At 39.9% G+C, this 22,674-nt stretch overlaps 1 protein-coding gene across 5 annotated transcripts; it reads right to left on the bottom strand.

The window, feature by feature from the left end:
- Positions 1-429: 429 nt before the first annotated feature.
- On the bottom strand, positions 430-21,987 carry SLC26A2 (solute carrier family 26 member 2). 5 transcript variants are annotated; one of them, XM_006043073.4, is made up of 5 exons: positions 21,791-21,987; positions 19,775-19,842; positions 10,947-11,126; positions 8,589-9,297; positions 430-7,105 (listed from the first exon to the last, which is right to left on the bottom strand). In XM_006043073.4, the coding sequence occupies exons 4-5, from the start codon at positions 9,270-9,272 to the stop codon at positions 5,585-5,587; spliced, it is 2,205 nt and encodes a 734-aa protein (XP_006043135.3). In that variant the 5' UTR covers positions 9,273-9,297; positions 10,947-11,126; positions 19,775-19,842; positions 21,791-21,987; the 3' UTR covers positions 430-5,584. The 5 variants fall into 5 exon arrangements, with proteins under 5 accessions (XP_006043135.3, XP_044803402.2, XP_045022496.1 ...); XM_044947467.2 differs by lacking the exon at positions 21,791-21,987 and adding an exon at positions 21,301-21,760; XM_045166561.1 differs by lacking the exon at positions 21,791-21,987 and adding an exon at positions 21,082-21,760.
- Between the last annotated feature and the right edge of the window lie 687 nt (positions 21,988-22,674).

Genomic DNA, 22,674 nt, shown 5'->3' on the forward strand with positions numbered 1-22,674 from the left:
AACTGCACTCCCACTTCTCTCACTTAGTTGGTATAAGGTGTTAGCTGCAATCTGATGAGGAAAATGTGCTTCAAAATTCAGTGTTAGGACAGCAGTAAAACATAAGCCAGATTTGAGTTTTCTGATTTCAACACAGTAACGAACAGGAGTCATGCAACATAAGAACTGGCAGACTCTTTGAGCAATCCAGTCCTCTTCCCCTACTTCACTGATAGAAAAATTGAGTCCCCAGAGGGGACTCAGGACCCCAAAGCAAAAAGGAAAGAACTAGGCTTTTTTATGCTTTAAGATTTTCTGTAAGGACAAATACTTTTGTCTGGTGGCAAAAATGAATGACTAAATCACACTCCAACGTAAAGAGATGGTATTTTAAAATTCACTGGTGACCTAAATATGCTTAGTTAGAAACACTTCCCTCTTGCACTTGAATAATGTATACACAGTAATATTTTATTAGCATAACAATTTATTAAAAGACAAATGAAATGACACCTCTAGATCTCAACACATACAAGATCTTATTAATAACATCACAAACAGATCCCAGAAGAAAAGGAGCTGCTATTAACCAATTCCCCCCTCTCTTGAAATAGGCTGTAATCCATCAACAACTCATCCTCAATCCATGGAGGATTAAGCATAATTTATGTGGAGTAGCATCAGGGCACTTGTTTTAATTTAAACAGATATACATACATGGTATAAAACAAATTCTCAAAAGTCATTAGCCTTGAATAAACTGGAAAAAAAAAAGCCGTATACTTTTTTAGTGAATAGACAAGACTGAGAATTTAAGTTCATTCAGCTCTAATCCTAATATTGTCTTGATTTGTATACAAAACTGAAGAGACTAAAAAAGGTAGCGTTTTATATAGATTGGTTTGTTCACACTAATTTGAGGAATCATGGCAGCATCAGAACTCAAACAGTAACTCCCCAACTGATTTGAATTGAAAACGCAAGAGCAGTTTCATTCCAACTAATTTTTTAGGGATGGGGATTGGGGTGTGGGAAGAAAACTTCCCTAAAATAAGTTTCTTTAAACTGCAGTTAGAGATCCTTTATGCCTAAGGATGCTTTCTGTTTGCCTAGTAAAAACCCTTTGTTAGAAATTCTGTCATTGGTATTTTTAATAAGATTACAATTATTTGGCCAATTTCAGAGTCATAATTCAAGTCCAAGAAAGGTTACCCAAAGTTCCAATGTAGATTTATAAATGTGGTGGCTCCAATATAGCCATCTAGTGTCCTTCATTATTCCAGTTTTCATAATTCAGTATCTCCTTCCTATTTTACATCACTAAGAGAAAAATACACACCAGAAAAAGTCTACTATTTGGTATAATGCTTATTTTACTTTCCTAACTGTATTAACATGTTTACTTTAAAATTTCAGGTGCAAAACACTTGTTTAAAAAATAGTTCTTGTCAAGATAAAAATTACCTTATAGAAATAAATTTCCCCCACTTCTATGTTTAAATTCTCCATTTCTAAAGTTACTAACATCTTTTTAAAAAACCTAAAATTGTATATAGTGTTTCAGAACTATTTTACTTTAATAATGATAATAGGCTATGATAATAAACTAGTTGGTATATTATTTTGGCCTACTGCATTATAATTTTCATTCTTGTTATTAGCACTTGAATGATTCCATTCATGATTTCTAAAATCTTTATACCACAAGAAAAAAAAAAAAGCCTAATTAGTTCATAGCCTAAAAGCTTTTTAGATCTAATTTCTTCCTTTTCGCAGTTCTTAAAGCCCAGTTTCAAATAAGGCATCACTAGAACAGATAAAACAGTAGCGGAAAAAAAGAGAAACATCAAAGAACAGAAAAATTAAAGTCTGAATCCTATCGATTGGATTCTTACCTTGTCACTGTGCAATCATTCCTTGAGCAGAACAGGGGTGTCCTTGTTTGCCTCAGTTGCCTGCCTTCCACTCAGACATCAGTCCAGGTTCAGCTTAGGCCCTCCATAAAGCACCTCCAAGTGCTGCCATGTGTTACTAGAAGAGTTAGCATATAGCCCACCTACTGGATTTAGTATCTAAGTCCCAGCACCTGGCCAGGGCCCTAGATTCCTGCATAGGTCCTCAGGATGTATCTGAGGTACTGTCTACACTGATGTTATGGCTTATCTACAGGAATACATAGAGGAAAACAAGAACATGAATACGGAGCACAAGGCTTGAATTTATCCTTATAACTTCTAGGTTTAAGTCCCCCCAAAATTCACTACAACCCTATTCTCACTTTTATATTAAGCTCAGGGCTAACACCCCACGTGTTCTTAAGTGACAAATTACTAACTGAATACCCCTGCAGAGGATTACTTTTCTTGTTAAAATGTGGTCATGAGCATTAGAATAGTCTAATGAACTCATCTAATATTTTGACACCATTTAAAGATCACCATTTACCATGCTATAAATTTACCAGTAAATTTTGGCTTCAGTGTCTACTGATGTTTAAAAGCTATGTCAGTTTATCCAAATTTTGTTTTCCTTTGCTCCTTAAAAAAGTCAATTAGACATCTGTCAGTTTTACTGCTATCAGAGGCTACAGTCACTCAATCTAGAGCTCTGCAGTAGGTCGACCCCGGCTTTAGCCTCAACCTTGGCTACCAGCTCTTTCACTTTGGTGAATCTGTGCACTCCACTTCTAGAAGCAGAATCCAGTTCTGAGTCTGCTCTCAGACTAAGCTGTGGCTCTTAATCCTGGTCTCCCTACTTATGGACAGTCATGTATGAAGCTAACCAGGGGTTGAATCCTATTCATCTGAGGCCCTCTTCTCCCTTGCTTGGTCAGAGATCATCTTTTTAATAGTCTATTTCCTTCACCTCTCTCTTGAATATTACCCTTTGACTCTAGGTGAACTCTACCCCTCTGGTTGTATGAGTTTTAACCATCAAGAGTGTACATATATTTCAATTAAATGACCATTTTAAGATATTCAGAATTTTGTACATTCATCAATAAGCAATACAAATATGCCTCAGTTAGACTCTAAAGTTCAGAGTAAACAAGACATTTTGTGTCAATAAAGTGTGTAAAATATCACCTAATCAACTAAATCAACCAAACCTTTGAGCAAGAAAGCAGATTCCTTTGGCTTTGGTTTCAGGCTTGATTCCTTTAAATACCAGCAATCAAAAAATCTTAACATGAAAGTACAGGCAGATTTCAAACCAAGCAGACAAGGTAAGATTTAAATTCTAGTGTATCTTCAATATTTTTACAAATGGCTTCCAAAAGCAGAATGTCTTATTTGTTCGGGTAGGTAGGAGAAAAGCAAACCAGAACACAATTCAAGAATCTGCTAATTGCAGAAAGTTCCAGAATTGTTTATATCTACATTTTGGACAGAAATGGGAGGTAAAGGTCAAAGCCTGTTATTCTGTTCTTTTAAGAGATTTTCTAAATTCTTTGGACTCTTTTTTTTAATTCCCCCATGGTAAGGTTTGCTAAATTATAAAGTCATCTTGAACATGTACTCATTACTCTGTCACATAGCATTAGGTATTTACCATGATCTGGATTCAAAACTTGGCTCGGGTGAGGTACAAGACCGGGTTGAAAACAAATAACAACCAAGATACTTTGATTTTACTATTCCTATTCATCTAAGACTGGAGAGACAGAGCAAATATTTGCTACAAACAATAAACAAAAGAGACACAAATACAAACAGCAGTTAACATTTCTGAAATTCAAGACTTAAGTTCTAAAAGGATGTCAAAACTCTAAGGACACTATTACATTTAATCGTGATGTCAATCACCTCAAAGAGAGAAATCTAGCTCCTGAGAAACTGCTTTAATCATAGCAAGGCATTTTTCATGTAAACTGATAGGCAGAGCTCTCTCAAAAGAAAATCAACACTTGCAGTTAATGGAGCCAAGAAGAAAGATGTTTAAAAGTCTCCCACTTCAGTAGATGCGCTATACATAGGGTTTGTTTCTCATAAACATACTGTTTAGAATGTAGGAATGGGTTAAAAATGATTTTGAACTTTCGTAGTTTTTATCTTGTTTGTTTAAAATGGTGTGCTAAATGTTTCAGTCTCCTAATCCAAAGTTTGGAAAATCTGGTTTTTTCCCTCACCCATAAAGGTCCAGATACAGAACTATAAGCTTTCAATGTTGGACATACTTTTCCAAAGAAAATATTTCTGAACCACAACTAGTGACCAGGTATGATAAATAGTACATCCCCAGAACCTAGGTTGTATGAGTATGATGCTTCTAAATCCTTTTACGCAATAGTTTTAGGTGGCCCAAAAAGCGAAAAGTGGTCACTGTCATCAGTATTTATTATACATCAACAGGGTGCGTAGCAGTAAGCATTAGTTTTGTTTTCACTAAAACATCTACAATTATTGATGGTGTTTTGGAAGCATTCTGTCACTTCTGTGCATTTTTCTCCATTGGTCACAATAAATTTTTTCTTACAGATTAAAAATGAATAGTAGCTTCTCAAATATGAGAAAGACTGTCAATTCCCAGCTTACTCTTGCTAAACATGGGAAGGAAAGAAAAATTCACTACTAAAAATGTTTAAGGGAAGTTGTCAATCATTCCTTTTTTGCAATCTGTCCGGAACAGTTTGCCTCAAGGTCACTTAAAAAGCTACATGAAATTGCTAAGTCAGCACTGTGCCTTTTCTCTGGCAAACTTGTCACTCACTGGCAATCAGACATAGCAGTTTAGAACAGATTCCATGGGAAACACAGTACATGAAAGTTAAAACAGAGCTTAATGGCAGATTAATACTCAGAAACAAGGACAGACAGGAATCACAGAAGAGACAGGGAGGATTCTCACTATGTTGACTGGCATGGAGAGCTCTTTTCTCACCTACTTACCCTAAACAAAAAGGCTGACTAAAAACATCAACTGTATCACACCACGAGCGTTCTGTATAATGTGGGACTGACTGGTAGGGTTTCCCAAACCTGCTCTGCCATCAGACTCCTGGTAAGACTGTGCCAGAGAGGAACGATACTTTCCTGTAAAAAGCCAGAGATCTGACTGCCATCTGGAGAGCAAAGACAGGGGATAGAGAAGCTCAAGTGAGAACAAGCTTGTCTAGTTACTACCCTGCCCTCCAGAAGCCTCTTGACTTGCTGTTACAAGAGAAGACATACATTCTTTCCCTACTTCCTTTCTCCTCTCTCTCCAAAGAGCCATGCCAAACAGGCTCCAGCACCTCTTATGTACATGCCAGCTTTACCCCTTTACCTCCTGGAGAAGCAAGAGTTCAGATGCATATCTTCTAAAACAGGATGGTAATTAGGTTTGGGGCTACTTTACAGTTCAACAGATATTTAATTCCAAGAACATCTCATATTTGAGAGAAAACTTAAAACCACATTTTCTTTTTTTGATTCTGCCTAACTAAAAGCTCTGTCGCATTTCTGTATTTACAAAGGCCATCAACTTCAAAGGAAGAATTCTGCCTAGCCAAAAGGTTAAAATTTCTTGTGTGCAGCAATTTCCAGTTCCACAGTATAAAATGCTACACACTTGAAATTTTAACCTATTGGCTAGACGGGATTCTTCCTTCCATCTACCTTCTCAATCAATCACTGGAAAAATTCGGACCATTGGGAACATATGTCTCTTTTTGATTCTGAGAGTCTTCTGCAAAAGTCATGGCTTCATATACACTATAAAAGAGAAGGTTTTCTTCATCCTTTTTGCAGTACTCTCCCCGGGCCAGGGAGTCCCTCACAGAGGGATTGCATTGAGCCAGCAGAACCTGGATGCCAATAGCTTCATAATCTCTGCGAACTTCTTTCAGTGTATGGATCCCTGCTGTATCTAAAAACTGTATTGCACTACAGTCAATCACGATTGTATGGAACTCTAAGGGATCATGGGAAAGTTGCACTGAAACTTCATCCTGGATTCCACTGGGTGTTACTGTTTCCCTTTTGATCTTTCTCTTTGCTGCCTTCCTCTGAGCTGCTTTTACTAAGACTGGGTTGAGAGTTTTTTTGTATAAGACAGACTTAAAATATTCTTTGTTTACGTAGTAGAGAGGGGCCACAAAGCGGAAAATCTTGATGCCTGACTTGGCCTGAAGGTTCTTGTAGGCAGACATGGACTCAAAGACTTCAGAATCTTCCACCAGGCCAAGCAATGAAGCCTTTGGCTTCTGAGTGCGGAGGATGACACAAAACATAGAAAAACAAACCCCAGTAAGCAGGCCTATTTCAGTACTGATCAGTGCAGAGGACAGCATAGTAACAAACCAGATAACTGTGTCCATTCTGCTAATCCTCCACATCTGGGGCAGATCCTTAAATTTACATAGGGCTCCCCGGAGATTTACAATGGTGATCACACCAAGGACACTTTTCTGCAGGGAGAAGAACAAAGGAGCTATGACCAAGAGGACCAACAGAAGAACCAGAGCTGTCATCACACCAGAAACCTGAGTTTGACAGCCTGTGGATTCCTTCACCAGTGTCTTTGCAAGAGCTGCGCTAGTAGTGAAGCAGTGGAAGAAGGAAGGGATGATATTGCAAAAGCCGATAGCGTACATTTCCTGATTAGCTTTGACTGTGTAGCCATGTTTCTTGGCAAACATCTCAGAAAGTGATACAGTGATAGCAAACCCAATGATAGCAATAGCTATTGCATCTATAGCCACTCTAGGAATTAAGTTCCAGTCAGGTGCTTCGGGTGGCATAAACCCAGTGGGAATATGCCCAGCAATACTGGTGCCATATTTCTCATTCAGTTTTCCAAAATGAGAGGCTAATGTGGCTGCCACAACAACAAAAAGTTCAACAGGAATCGGTGCCTTAAGCTTGGACTTGAAGCGCTCGTTGAGTTCTTTGGTTGGCAAAAGAACCAAAAGGCACAAAAGGCTGGTGATGAGATCACAGATATTGGTCTTATGGATGTTTCTGAAGACATGTATCCAAGTAGTGATGAGTGATCCCACTCCAGCGCTCCGAGGAAGGCTGAGTCCAAGGAGATACTTGACTTGAGATGTAAGAATAGTGAAGGAGGCACCAGTGACAAATCCACCCAGCAAGGCATCGGAGAGGTAGACTGAAACAAAGCCCACTTGAAAGAAGCCCATTGCTACCTAGAAGAAAGGATATACAAGTGTTAAATATAAATGGAAAAGACCTTATAAATCCTATATTCCCCTAGTATTTCTTTGTGTGGAGACACTCTACCAGAGCACCACAGAATGTCAGAGCTAGAAACAAAAACACAATCATTTATCAATTCTCTCATTTTACAAAGAGAGGGCTCATTTTACTGACACTCAGAGGCCTGAACAAGTTGCCCAAGGTCACAGTGTTACTAACTAGCCCAGACAAGAAGTCAGGATTCCTACTTTCTTGTTCAATGTTTCTTAAACTTGAATACAGTTCAGATTGCTTTGAAAAAGAAAAAGTTTCCTAAGGATCTATGAGAAATCATAAAGATGCAAACTGGAAAAATTCTAACTTAAAAAACATTTATTTTTCTTTAAATCATGTTATCATTACTGTAAAAGTAAAGTTTTTACCGATAAAACAAAAAACTAGATTCACATCAAAATGGAATCACACTTTAAAAATTATAGAACTCTCTTTAATCTAACTTAAAACTGAGAACGATTTTCAGCCTATGTGCATGTGGTTATGCCATACTGCCTTCCATGTTAATTCTACATCCTCAAAGATACAATATTTTATTTCTTTTTCCTCTTCCCAATTAATTCTTCCTCAAAATTCTATTGTACCCTTCCTCATTCTTGGTGAGGCATACTAATGAAAAAGCAAAAATGAACTCTGAGGACACAACTCTTCTGTTCACCAGCCTCTTCTCCCTCCCCTCCTACCCAGGCACCTAATAGAGTGAGCTACTCTCCTGCACCCCATATTGGTTCTAAATGACTCTAACAGAGAAGAGGGTTAATGCTGGCACTGAGTCCTGAATGCCAAAAGGCACAGGCATGATGGTAATGGCAGATCAGTGGATTCTGTGGAGACCCAAGAACTTCATTTCTAATCCTTCTCCTGGCTGATAGTATGAAATAGAGGTCCCCAACTTGTTTCCTCCCCAACAGTCCGAGAAAACTACAAACTTTAGTGAGAGTCACTGACTAGAGCAGCAATTCTAAAAGAAAGGGGGAAGTCACCTACAGTTTAAAAAACTTGCACTCTTCCTCTCCCAACCCCCAGTCACCCTCTTGCATGTTAGTGCTGACTCTGCCAATAACCAACCACAAGTAACTTCAAGCAAATCTGATAGTTCTTATTATATAAAATTAAGAAGTTGAACTAGGTGGTCTGAGGTCCCTTTCTGGTCTAAATTTTTACAACCAAATAATTAAATTCTGGCTGACTGACATTCACTAGTTAAAAGGCAGGCTGAAGTTGAGAAAATAGAAGCAGCCTTATCTTACTTGTGGAGTCAAACCAGGGTTTAAACTTTGGCACTACCTCGTCCATATCCTGTGCACTCAATAAATGATAGCTTTAATTATTATGATTGCTAAGATCCCTGACAGAACTGAGACTTCATGTATAGTGATTTCTTTGCCAGAAAGAATCACTTATTCCATCGTTTCTTACCTGATAAACTCCAGCCACAAAGGTTACAGTGCTGCCAACTATAATTGCATAGCAACTTCTGTCACATGTCTTGTCTGGCATCTGGTTTACCAATGAGCTCTCATTTGAAGCAGCATGGACAGCGTCATAGCCAGCTATGTATAGTTCTCGGTCAACTACTTCACCAATCATAAGGCACAGTATTCCAAAAATGCCCACAGAGATGTGACGGGAGGTACCCAAAATGAAATAAATGAGGCTGGCAAAAAACGATGTGTACAGACCATAGATAGGTTCTTGGCCAGCCAAGAGAGAATAAGCAATGGATTGGGGCACCAATAAGATGCCCACAATCAAGCCAGACATCACATCTCCTAAAATGTTTTTCTTCAGATCATATTTTGGGAGCCACTGCAAAACAGGAAGGAAACCAAAAATGGTATTTTTGGCTTTGGTTGAACTGCACTGGCAACTCTTCTCTAGTTTTTTGATAACAAACTTCTTGAAGTTATTATCTGATTTCTCTTGAGGCTCCAAATGGATCCTAGGGTGTCTAAAAAGATTACTGGGCTCAAACTGCCAGAAGTCATTACGTGATTCCTCTTCACGCTCCAGATGGATCCCAGATGGAGCTCTGTACTGGTCATTTCCTTTAACTGAGTCCTTGGGTGAAAGGTCATTTTCCTCTTCATTTTTCAAAGACATTTCTGGAGACAGATGTTTCAGCCTCCTATCCCAGAGAAAACAGCAGGGTTAACTTATTCTGTAATTCTCAGTATGCACATATTTTAACAGTCCTACTTGTCATGCATGAGAGTTAAGAGGACTTCAATTTGGGGGTAGGTACTTTTTGTTCACGTTCCTTAGTTGAGCCTCATTTGTCTTGACCCAGGAAAAAAGAATGAGACCATAAACAACCAAGTTAAAGAAAACAATTTACGGAGTACAGGGCTGCCCAAAAGTATAAACTATCAAGGATTCTCCCCCACCTCTGCTGGCACTTTATGCAGTTTTTTCCTTCAGGGTAGCCCATCTCCTCCTTTCTACCTGCTACTAACTATCTTACTTTCAGGCTCTTTACTTCGAGGAATTCTGCAAAAGAGGTTCTGGTCTCAAACCTTGACACCTACCTTACCTGCAAAAGTCCCTGAAACAAGGAAGATGACTGATTTTTTTTTAGAGGTAGGGCCCTTTTAAAATAACCTACTAGCTGTTGAAAATAAACAGGAAAGAAATGTGAATGACAGAGTAAACTTAAATGTTTTGGGAAATTAAAAAAAAAAATAGGACAGGATGCCTTTGGAGATATCTTTGAACAACATATTCTAGTTTGGTAGAAAAGAAGAGTCAAGTTGATAAGGGACTGCTGAAGGAAACAAAGCACCAGCATGGGGTGGACTGATGGGGCAGGTGTCTGATACGTGCTCTGAAAGGTTTTGGTCTACTCATTCTACTGTGTGTAGTAGAGAGTCACATCTGTCCTGTGTGCAGGATCTATAAACATGCAAAGACAGATCTGCTTTATTATTCCAAGTACACACTCTGAAACATAGGCTGAATGGAGGAATGATGGTGCCCAACACGTCAACTTGGAGGGCGATCCAGGTGACCCTGCATCTCTGGGTCCTAAAGCACAAAACCAGTGCCATACGACCTGTCACTAAGAACTATAGGAAAACACAGAAGGTAGAAACAAGTAAACAGAGAGGAGGGACAACAACAACAAAAAATAAGTCTTGTAGTAAAAGAGAAGGAAAAAGAAACAGGCCTTCAGAGGAACAGAGTGTCAACTGGCAAATACTTCACAAATCAGTGTCTTTGTGTTAGCTGTTTGCAATGGCACCCCACTCCAGTACTCTTGCCTGGAAAGTCCCATGGATGGAGGAGCCTGGTGGGCTGTAGTCCATGGGGTCGCTAAGAGTCAGACACGACTGAGTGACTTCACTTTCACTTTTCACTTTCCTGCATTGGAGAAGGAAATGGCAACCCACTCCAGTGTTCTTGCCTGGAGAATCCCAGGGACGGGGGAGCCTGGTGGGCTGTCATCTATGGGGTCGCACAGAATCGGACACAACTGAAGTGACTTAGCATAGCATAACGTAATATTAAATAAAGGACTCAAGGAGTTTTCCATTTCAGAACTGACAAAAAGATAGGCCCTTGTGAGGTTCCATAAGCCTAATATTGCCAAGACACCATAATCCAGGACCCATGACCCATTCAAGAACACAGTATTTGTAAAAGCAATCCACATTAATTTTGTTTAGGATAAAAGGCCTATAGCTGGTCATCCCACTGAACAAGAGTAAAATAACAGTTACATTGATGGTCTTGTTAAACAAACAAGGAAAAAAAGAACAGATTTAGATGACTGCTTACCCTGAGCAAGTCAATCAGATTGATGAAAACACACAGCAGCTCTTCATTCCTCAATGCAACTGGTCCATAACTTTCTTCTCACTTTCTACTTTCAGGCCAAGCTTGGTTGAGTGCATTCCTTACATCATTCTATTTTGGAATAGCTCTTAGTGATTTCTGGGTCAAAAGGCTTTTCCAAACCTAAGGTATGCAAAAGAGACATAAGAAAAACTAATAAAATTCAAATCTTGCCCTATATGACAGCTAGCTGGAAAGGAAAAGGTAAAAATTAATAATAGAAGTGTGACAGAGTGAGGAAACTGTAAGGGAGAACTGAGATGAAATACGAAAAGTGAGAAACACAGTAACAGAGATAATGAATGCCTCTGACAGGACCATCAGACCTGACAAAGCCAAAGAAAGAATCGATGAAACTGAAGATAGGTCGATAGACATTACCCAACCTAAAACAGAGAAAAACAGAACTTTAAAAAAATCAAAAACAATAAGAGAACATTCAAGAGTGGTGGGGTGTATTAAATAACCAAATTTATGCATGATTAGAATCTCAAAAGGGGAAGACAGAGAGTGGGAAGAAGGAATATTTGAAGACATAATAGTCAAGAATCTTCCAAAATTAATGACAGACACCAAACTACAGATCCAAGAATCTCAGAGGATACTAAGGACAAATATAAAACGAAACCAAACAACACAGCACCACACACCTACACAGATCGTATTCAAACTGCTGAAAACAAAGACAAAAATAAAATTCTGAAGACAGCCAAAGGAAGGGAAAAAAAACACGCTAAATATAGGAACCAAGATATGAATTATAGCAAACTTCTTTTTGGAAACCATATAAGCCAGAAGATGGAGTGATACTTTTATCACAGAAATATAACTGTTAACCCAGAAAAAAACATTTTTTGAAGGATGAAGAAGAAATAAAAACTTTTCTCAGACAAACATGAAGAGAATTTATTGCCAGCAGACCAGCACTACTGCTACTAATACTACTACTACTGCTACACACACACACCAGACAAAAACTCAGGTGTGCACAATACACAACACAGAAAGTCTAGGAAATGGAATGAATGAAAATAAAATTTATTTTTAATTAGAACTCTTTAATTGCTCTAAAAGATAACTGCCTAAAGCAAAAATAGAAATGCATTTTGTTTATAGCACATGCAAAATAAAAAGCATAAGAGTACAAATTACAGTAGGCAGAATTAAGAATTCTAAGATCTTGTACTATATATGAAGTAGTACAATACTATGAAAGAAGATGTACACTGTAAACTCAAGGGTAACCACTAAATTTTTTAAGATATAAATAATAAGCTACTTGTGGAGATAACATAGAATTGTAAAAAATTCTTAATTAACCCAAATGAAAAATGAGACCCAAAACAGATAGAACACATTGAAAATAGCTAGTAACATAGTAGAATTTAATTCAAACATATAAAAAAATCTCATTAAGTGTGAATAGTCTAGACATACCAATTAAATAGATTGCCAGATATGATTTAAAAAGACCCAATTATATGCTGTCTATAAGAAACCCACTTTAAATATAAAGATACAGATTATAATAAAGTGAAATGACTTACAGTAATTCATGTAGCTTGTAAGTAACTTAACCAGATAATAAAATCCAGATTTTAAGACTCTAAGAATAGCTCTTTTTTTGAGCATGTTATTATCCATGTCACTAATTAGCTTTCTTTAACTTCACTTATCTCTAAACACTTTGAAAGTCAGGTACCCTACAGATCCCAGTTTCACCTACCTGCTACCCAAAATGACCTAGCACTGACACCAACAAGCTTGTGTCCAACTCTCCTTCTCTGTATTCATGGCCGTGGTCCTTTCCCATCTCCAGCTCTCAAAAACTGAGGTGGAGATAAAACAGGTATTCACTCACAAGCAGTCCTAGAAGTGGAACTGATTTAGCCATCAGTTTGAATCCAAAAACGATCTATAGCCTTTGACTGATCCTAGTCACCATCTAGAATCCTTCTCAAAACTACTTTTTTCAAGCCTATTTTAAACCCCCCCCAAAAAAACTACATTAAAAATTATCTTAAACTAAATTGTAGGTATGATCTCCGTATGAATTAAGCTCCTTAAGAGCAAGTTTCATTCTGGTTCATCTCTGTATCCCCTACTGTGTCCAAGTATATGCTTTCCAAAACAGGAATGAAAATATTTGCTAAATAAATAACTGAAATACAGAAAAGGTAGGATGCAAAGCAGTATTTATTTTCAGGTGGAAATATCTACTTTGGAAATAGCTACATTTTTCAAGTATCCTTTTTTTTGCACAAAAATCCTCTCATTCCCTCAAGCCTGTTACTGCTTAATTATAGTATTCACCAACTGCTTCATGAAAATTAAGAAATTACAGTGTTTATTCTTGAAATATAGCCGATAGCCAGACCCCCCCATTTTTAAAAAGTTGGAATACCTAACTCTATATTCCATGAAATTTAATAAAATAGGATTCTCCTGTATCACCCAGGATAATCTCTCCCTTTATCAACTTTGATGTTTGAGAGTAAGGGATAAATAAGGCTCAAAAGGAAAACTCTTGAACCTTTCACATTATCTTGCAGGAACTGGAGAAAAATAACCAACAAAATATTTGAAAAATACATTTACACATTCATATATTAAAGTATAATGGCAGTTCAGGCAACACAGAAAGAACATTTCTGTACTTCCTTCTTTGATCAGGCACATGAAGTTGTGACTACTTAGTTCTCTTTCTCTGGTGATGAAACAGCAGCCCTGGCACTGTTTTCCGTGTGAATTACTGATTCTGGGAAAGATTGAGGGCAGGAGGAGAAGGAGGCAACAGAGGATTAGATAGCTGGACGGCAACACAGACTCAGCGGACATGAATTGGAGCAAACTCCGGGAGACAGTGAAGGACAGGCAAGCCTGGTGTGCTGCAGTCCATGGGGTCGCAGAGTCGGACACAACTGAGCGACTGAACAACAACAAAGAGCACTGGACTAAAAGGGAGGGACATCCCTTCCATGTAAGCCTGACCGCACTCGGCCAACTTCTTTTTGGAATTTTGCAGATATAAGAGAAACAATATCTACTTTTTGGTTAGTAATTATAGCATATTTTAACCAATAGTGTATATAAGTCAGTTTTTCAATTTGTGAAATTGAAATGCCTTTTTGGAAGGCAATAGTCTTCAGAGATTGGTAAAGTCTCCCTCTGAAGCATAATGGTTCCATATTCATGCTTTGCTCTATTGTACTTTAGACTCTAACTGTATATTAGACAACTCACTGTTAAATACACTCGAAGCTGCCAACTACTATGATCAGAGCATCTAAGCAGGGAAGAAACCTGCAAGAGATGAACAGTTTAGCAAGGCTTCAAGGGAACAACGTACCTACCTGGGCTCTGAAGTCCATCTCATCCATGGGTGTCTACAACCAGGATGGCTCAGCCCTGACCACTGATCCAGCCCTCTGCCACAGACTAAGAAGTTCAAGTACTATGAGATGAAAATTCAGACCCGTCTTTGTTCTGTGGGCCTGCACCCCTGCTTACTCCACAAATGTTCCTAAGTGTCAACAAGCCTTCCAAGGATGGACTGGTTAACTTTCTATGTGAGCTCCTAGAGACTGAGTTCAGTTCAGTTCAGTTCAATCGTGTCCAACTCTTTGTGACCCCATGAATCGCAGCACGCCAGGCCTCCCTGTCCATCACCAACTCCCGGAGTGCACTCAGACTCACGTCCATTGAGTCAGTGATGCCATCCAGCCATCTCATCCTCTGGCGTCCCCTTCTCCTCCTGCCCCCAATCCCTCCCAGCATCAGAGTCTTTCCCAATGAGTCAACTCTTCGCATGAGGTGGCCAAAGTACTGGAGTTTCAGCTTTAGCATCAGTCCTTCCAAAGAAATCCCAGGGCTGATCTCCTTCAGAATGGACTGGTTGGATCTCCTTGCAGTCCAAGGGACTCTCAAGAGTCTTCTCCAACACCACAGTTCAAAAGCATCAATTCCTTGGCACTCAGCTTTCTTCACAGTCCAACTCTCACATCCATACATGACCACAGGAAAAACCATAGCCTTGACTAGACCGACCTTTGTTGGCAAAGTAACGTCTCTGCTTTTGAATATGCTATCTAGGTTGGTCATAACTTTTCTTTCAAGGAGTAAGCGTCTTTTAATTTCATGGCTGCAGTCACCATCTGTAGTGATTTTGGAGCCCCCCAAAATAAAGTCTGACACTGTTTCCACTGTTTCCCCATCTATTTCCCATGAAGTGATGGGACCAGATGCCATGATCTTCCTTTTCTGAATGTCGAGCTTTAAGCCAACTTTTTCACTCTCCACTTTCACTTTCATCAAGAGGCTTCTTAGTTCCTCTTCACTTTCTGCCATAAGGGTGGTGTCATCTGCATATCTGAGGTTATTGATATTTCTCCTGGCAATCTTGATTCCAGAGATTGAGTACTGGTCTCCTTATCTACTCCAAGCTAACCACTGTGCTAGACACAGTGCATTAGAACCTAGACTACAAATCTAGGGGTCGATTTTGCTTTTGTTTACCCCTTCACATACCCCTCCCCCCAACTCCCCGTCTGCTCTACCTTAAATATATCCATCCTCTCCCCACTGTCCAAAGTATCTGGAATCCAGTCACTTCTTACTTCCCTCCACCATCAGATCTCAACTGGGCTACTCCAACAGCTAATAATATCTAAACCCTGTCCAACTCTCCACCCTCATTTCCTACTGGCCTTCTTGCTGTTATTTGGAACATGCCAAATACATGCCAAGTTGATTCCCTTATTAAGGTCTCTGCACTTGCTCAACTTCTCTGCCTGGAACAAACACACATTCAGATCTTGCAGGCCTTTTCTCATTCTTCAGGCCTCAGCTTATATATCATTTCCATATAATGGCCTTCCTTGACCATACCAAATAATATTGCCACTCCTCTCAAAAATCCTTATCTGGCTTTATTTTCTTCACAGCACTTTCATAGACTTTTGCAATTATATTGTGCATTTATACTTTTAAAAAATGTTATTTATAGTCTTTTTCATACCTACTGTATCCCCAATAAGAATAATGCTTAGCACATAGTAGGAGATCAATAAATTCATATGAAAATGGATAAGAAACCCAGTTTCTACCCACAATCAGTGGGTTAAGACAGATTTATAAACAGATAAACTATAACACTCTAAGTGCCATAACAGAGGTTTGCTATACTCTGAGAGTAGAGAATAGGCTGTAGGTCAATGTGAGGAAGTTACAAAGTACATAAGAAAAGAAAAGAAACTCAGGCAAGTGGAAGGTCCCAGAAAAATTCAAGACCCAGGAAAAAGTCACCTAGCTTGCCAGATTTCTGGAGTGAAACTGCAGAAGGTAAGACTGGAGTGCAAAACAGGTCCTTATGTAATCCCAAGAAGCCTGGACTTCATCCTGTAAGCTATGGCGGACAAAGAATAAACTCCAAGACAGGGCAGGAAAGGAGGTTTGATATTTCAGAGGTGCAACTAGACAAAAGATGATGCTTGCAGGAAATGGACACATATAAGATGAACTCTGAGGTGGGCCACAGAAAAGGACAGTGCATGGGACTATGGAGGACAGAATGTAAAGACAGGGAGCAACAGAAAGGTGGCCTTATATTTCATAGGTTTGAGACTTTTAGATATCCAAATGAGGATATCCAGTAAGCAATTAGGAATGGGCATTTTGGGGACTTTCCTGGTGGTTCAGTGGTTAGGACTCTGGCCTTCCACTACAGGGATCATGCATTTGATCCCTGGTCAGGGAACTAAGATCACACATGCTGCATGGTATGGCCAAAAAAAAAAAAAAAAAGGCAAGAAAAAAGAAACTGGGGGTGTCAAGCATAGGAGAGAAGCCAAAACTGAAAAAAATAAATGAGGAGGGGAAGAGAACATAGATCATCAGCACATAAAGAGAATCTCATTTTTCTCTGAATTCTCATGGTTTGGATGTTCAATAAATGTCTATTGAATATACATTTTATCTTTTCAACTAGATTAAAAATTATTCAAGGAGCTACTTTATGCTTTTTGTGAACTCTCACAATACCTTGCATAGAACTGGGCACCCAAGAGGCATGTACTAAGTTTTCTGTTGATGGATAGATTGGTTTTTAATTATTTTAACAAAAAAAATTTTTTCAAAAATAATTCTTAACTTTTAAAACTTGATTGTTTCTTTGAAACATAATTGATGCATTGCATTGGGAATGTAAAATGGTAAAAAAAATTGCAGAAAACAGTTTGGTAGTTACTCAAACAGTTACACAGGATTACTATATACCCCAACAATTCCACTCCTAGGTATATCCCCCAAAGAACTAAAAACAGGGACCAAATACCTGTACACAAACGTTCACAACAGTATTAGTCACAATAGTCAAAAGGCAGAAATAACCCAAGTATCTGTCAATAGATGAATGTAAAAAAAACTGGTCTAGGCCACACAATGAAATATTACTTAGCCAATTAAAAGAAATAAAGCTCAGATACTCTTTATCTACAGCACAGATGAGTGAAAGAAGCCAGACACAAAAGGACACATACTATATAATTCCACTTATATACTTAATGCTACTGAACATTTAAAATGGTTAATATGGCCAATGTTATGCTATATATAATTTAATATATACAAAACCAGGAGATAGCATAGCATTGCATCTTACACTATACATGAAATGATATAATATCACTTGAAGGCAAACTGTGATAGTTACAGATGCTATAAACTCTAAAGCAATCCCATTAATAACAAAAAAGTTATGGCAAATAAACAATGGAGATAAAATGGGATCACAGAAAATAGTAAATAATCCAAAAGAAGATAGAGAAGGGTGGACTTCTCTGGTGGTCCAGCAGTTAAGACTCCATGCATCCAATGCAGGGGATGTGGGTTTAATCCCCGGTCAGGGAACTAATATCCCACATGCCATGTCGTCACAGGCAAAAAAAAAAAAAGACATAGAAGGGGATATAAACAGTTACTATATAAAATAACCTTAATCTAAAGTTTGTGGAAAACTTGAGAAGTCTTAACATTAACCTAATATTAATGTGAACAAAAAGTCTCTTTTCCTAAGTGGAAAATCTCAGTTAAACTGGCCTGGAATAGGTGTGGACTGTGTTGCTTGGAAATAATTTTCCAGTATTCACACAGCTTTTAAGCAGTAGAATCATGATGAGAATCAAGACCTGTCTGATTCAAGCCTACTCTGTCTCTGAACGGCTTATTTTGAAACCTTTCAAATATTCAGAAAAGTTGAACAAATGATACATGAACACTGGTTATTCATAACTCACCCACTGAACAATTCACCAATTGTTAATGTTTTGCTATATCTGTACTACTTTTGCACTCTTTACACATACCAGTTAGTTTGTTTGGTGATTTTTCTCTCAACTATTTGAAAGCTGCAGACACACTTCAGCCTTAAACACTGAATAGAACCAATGTTTTTAACCACCATCCCATGCTGCCTCTTCTTCAAAAGGAGCATTCATTAACAACATGACATCAAATCATTTGGATACACTCTTCAAAAATCTGCAATAACTCTCTACCTCCTTGAATATAGTCAAATAACTTTAGTCTTCTCTCTGTGAATAAGCCTGCAGCTGCCCTTCTCTTGCTTCTTTTCATGCACCAGTGTTCCAATCACCAGTCCATGAAAACACTAAACAGCCTTTGTCCTTTGGGGCCCTTGCTCATGTCATTCCTTAGTCTGGGATGCCTTTCCCTTCTGTCTCCATCTGTCTTAGTCCTTTTTCTAATCTTTTAAGTCCCACCTCAAATGCCATAGAAGAAGGGGGCTGAAATTTCACAGGCTATGTTTCTCCAACAAATGACATGACATTTAGCACTCAAGTCGCTCAAGTTTACATGTCTCTCAAACACGAGTACCATTTCAGGACAGACACCAAGTCATCCCAGTGTCTACATACCCAGAATCTAACGTAATGCCTCCAACTTGCTATGTATGGCTGTGATTTATGTTTATTGAAATGAAGAAAAAGGTGAAGCTCCAAGTAAATATAGTGAAGACCAAAAAAAAAAAAATTCCTGGACTTCCCTGGTGGCACAGTGGATAAGAATTTGTCTGCTAATGCAGGGAAGATAGGTTTGATCCCTGCTCTGGAGAGATTCCACATACGGAGGGGAAAGTAAGCCCGTGTGCCACAACCAATGAAGCCCATGTGCCTAGAGCCTATGCTCCCCAAGAAGAGAAGTCATTGCAATGAGCAGCCTCCGCTTACCGCAACTAAAGAAAGCCAGTGCAAAGCAACCAAGGCCCAGAGCAGCCAAAAATTTTAAAAAATAAATAACTTAAAAAAAAAACCTTCCTGGGGCTTCCCTGGTGGCTCGGTGGTAAAAATTTTTGCCTGTCAATGCAGGAGATGTGGGTTTGATTTCTGATCCAGGAAGATCCCACATGCCTCCGAGCAACTAAGCCTGTGCGCCCCAACTATTGAGCCTGTGCTTTAGAGTCTGTGCTCCTTAATAAGAGAAATCACTGCAATGAGAAGCCCAAGCACCACAACTAGAGAAAAGCCCGAGCAGCAACGAAGACCCACCACAGCCAAACTTCTATAAATAATTTTTAAAAATTCCCTACTTTTCAGTTATCACAGATGATTAATAATGTCCATTAATTCTGTGATGTAAAAAGAACCACCACCACAAGGCTTACATCAGTAGTATAAGCACTATGATATATTGTTTCTCTTATAAAGCCCATTATAAGACAAAATAATAAAATACCCAAGAGGAAAATAACTTACTGTAAAACCATGGTAAAATAATTAAATAGTTCTTTGCACAGCACTACATTGCTTTCAAAAAATTTCACCTAAATAAGAAAAAAAGAAAAAAAATTTTAATAAAAATTTAGTAAGATTTCATCAGCATCTTCCACTTGCCTCCTCAGTAAATCTGAAAATAGAGTACGAATTCCTATTCTCCAATATGAGAAAAATCAAAGTTTAGTCACTTGTTCAACTGGTAGAACCAGATTCTCAATCCTCATTTTCCAATTTCCAAGCTTAGCTCTCTTCTAAAACACCACATGGACTCCAATTTTGTTTCCTTGCTAAGAGGTCTTAGGAGCTAGTTCAAAGCAGTAATTTTGTGGCCAAGTACTCAACTCATTTCTGAGTCTATTATTAATTTTGATAATTAATGCAGTTTGCAACTGTATCCCCTGTACCTTGAAACTGTACGGCACCTAATAAGAGCTTAACAAGTATTTGTTAAGCAAATGGATGAATAACAGTTTACCAGCTATGTTGGTGAAAAGGGAATTACTCCTCCCCCTCCACCCTCATACACCATAACCAAGTTGGTGTCAAGAAATTAGTTTGGGAAGCATCTATCTGACGGTTTATACCCATTAAAAGTAAAATCAATTCTCAAAAGGACCCCTAGTGAATCTAATTTAGATCTTGTCAAATCCCAATACATCATCTCTAGATCTTCCTCCAGGAGGCAGCAAATTATATTACAATGACACCCAACACGGAGATCTGTTAAGATGCAGATTCTCAGACAAACCCAGGGGTGAGATTCAAGACAGCCCCTTGGGTGATTCTGAGTAAGTAGACTGTGGGCCATATTTCAAGAATCACTAGGTATGTTCTGAAGTCAGAAAGAACTCTAATCAGATCCCAGCCACACTGTTCAACATCTGTATGGCACCTAGTGAAAAAACTTCATTTTACTCAGCATTAATTTCTCACCTGTAAAATGGAGATAACATTACCTAACTTGCAGTGTTGTTTGAAAACGAAGCCAAGTAAAGTACCTAGCACAGTGCCTAGCACATAGCATTTGCTTAAAAAATGACAGCTACTAGTCTTCATCCTTTGAGATTACTGAAGAGGAAAAAAAATGGACTTATTTCTTGCCAACAGATTTGGCTCTCCATTTCTCATTCACTCAACTTTTGAAGACAAGAACTTCTGCTTAACTCAATATTTGATATCACATTAGTTCCAGATTTCACATAAAGAGCCCTAGGAATGAGGAAAAAAGGTTCTAGAGTGAGTGCCAGAGAGGAGTGCCATTTAAGTCTTCAATGCTTCTAACTCACCGTGGTCCAACAATCTGCGCAAAGAAGGGGCCCGGTCTAATAGCCTATGAGTCTGGAAGAGCTGGGTACAAGTCCTAGCTCTGCAAATGACTTGCTGTGTGACTTTCAGCAAGCTTCTGTCCCTTTCTGTGTCCTTTCAGTGTCTCCATCTCACCCGCGAAAGGATTTCAACTTCAGTCTATGAATCTCAAAGAAGTAGAGGTCTGATTTGTACTTAACCTGGTGTGTAGTTTTTAAAACCAAGATAATCAAGTCCTCTCTCCTGCCCAAGGCTCAGTTTACCCATCTGAAGTGGTGAGGGTGGCCCTCATCTCCTCGGTCCTGCTCCCAGATATCGGGGTTCCGGATGGCACAAGGAGGACTCCGGCGGAAGACCCGTGCCTTCACCTACGAGCTGAGGACCACCCGGCGCGTTAGATGGGGTGAAGGACGACCAGACCTCAAGCGCCGGAGCTGGGTCGGGTTCACTGGGTGGGGATGTGGGCCTTCGACGCTAGCCCTGCCTCCGCCCCTGCCGACAGAGGAAATAACCCCGAGGCACGCCCACCTCTCACGGCCCAGCCACGACTGCCCGCAGCGACCGTTGGCATGGGCTTCCTCCCACCACACGTGGGACACAGGCGAAGACGACTCCAAGAGGAGCCCACTGACCGCGCGGAGGCCAGAACTGCTCATTCTCCCGGGTCTCGAGTCCCTCCCCTCGCCTCACCTCTCGAGTCTCTGCCGTACTGTGCGACCCGGCTCCAAGGCGCGTCCTCCGCCGTGGCGGGACTGAGGCGGTAGCGTGGCGCGAGCGGAGGTAGCCCACTGCCCGGCCGGGCTCCCTTTAACCCACCAGTTCCCTTGCCCGCCCATCGTCCTGCCCCAGGAGGAGGTGTGGCCCGGCTGGGCGGGACTGAGGCAAGCGGTGAGCAGGCACCCGCCGGGAGGTGCGGAAGGCGACTATAGAGCGAAAATTCAGTCTGCGCCGTCACGTGGCACTGCGACAGAGCGACGCGGCTATCAGCCAATGACACGGCCAGAACCGGCAAGAGTGCCGCCCCCAAGCCGCTTTCCTCCTCGCGATTGGCTGTCCTGTACAGAAGAAGCCACGCGTTCCTGATTATAAAGGAGATTTCGTCTGTTGGAAGTGGGCAGATCTCGGTTCCTCCGGCTTAACCTTTAGGGTGATACGAGGACTCACTATCGGGCGAGACGTGGAAATGCTCTAAGGAGAGCTTAAACTGTTCTTCCTTTAAGAGGGGTATCGTTTTCATCTTCGACTTTTTGGCACACACCCCCCCCCCCCCCCCTTATCGATAGAGAAAAAAAGTGCTAGTCGCTCAGTGTCGTGTCCGATTCTTTACGACCCCGTGGACTATATAGCCCGCCAGGCACTTCTGTCCGTGGGATTTCCCAGGGAAGAATAATGGAGTGGGTTGCCATTTCCTTCTTCAGGGGATCTTCCCGACTCAGGGATTGAACCCAGGTCTTTCACATTGCAGGAAGATTCTTTGCCGTCTGAGCCACCAGGGAAGCCCACGGAGAGAGAAATGGAGACCCTATATGGGAAAAGGTCTGCTACAAAGTAAGAGGGCCTCTTGCCCCAGTTTA

The sequence above is a fragment of the Bubalus bubalis genome, chromosome 9, assembly GCF_019923935.1.
Source record: "Bubalus bubalis isolate 160015118507 breed Murrah chromosome 9, NDDB_SH_1, whole genome shotgun sequence".
NCBI lineage: Eukaryota > Metazoa > Chordata > Mammalia > Artiodactyla > Bovidae > Bubalus > Bubalus bubalis.

Bases quoted from the DNA above. Each gene is read 5' to 3' on its own strand.
- SLC26A2 (XM_006043072.4), bottom strand. From the start codon at position 9,272: ATGTCTTTGAAAAATGAAGAGGAAAATGACCTTTCACCCAAGGACTCA. The intron at 7,106-8,588 runs GTAAGAAACGAT...CCTTTCTTCTAG, and splicing joins TTGTGGCTGGAGTTTATCAG to GTAGCAATGGGCTTCTTTCA.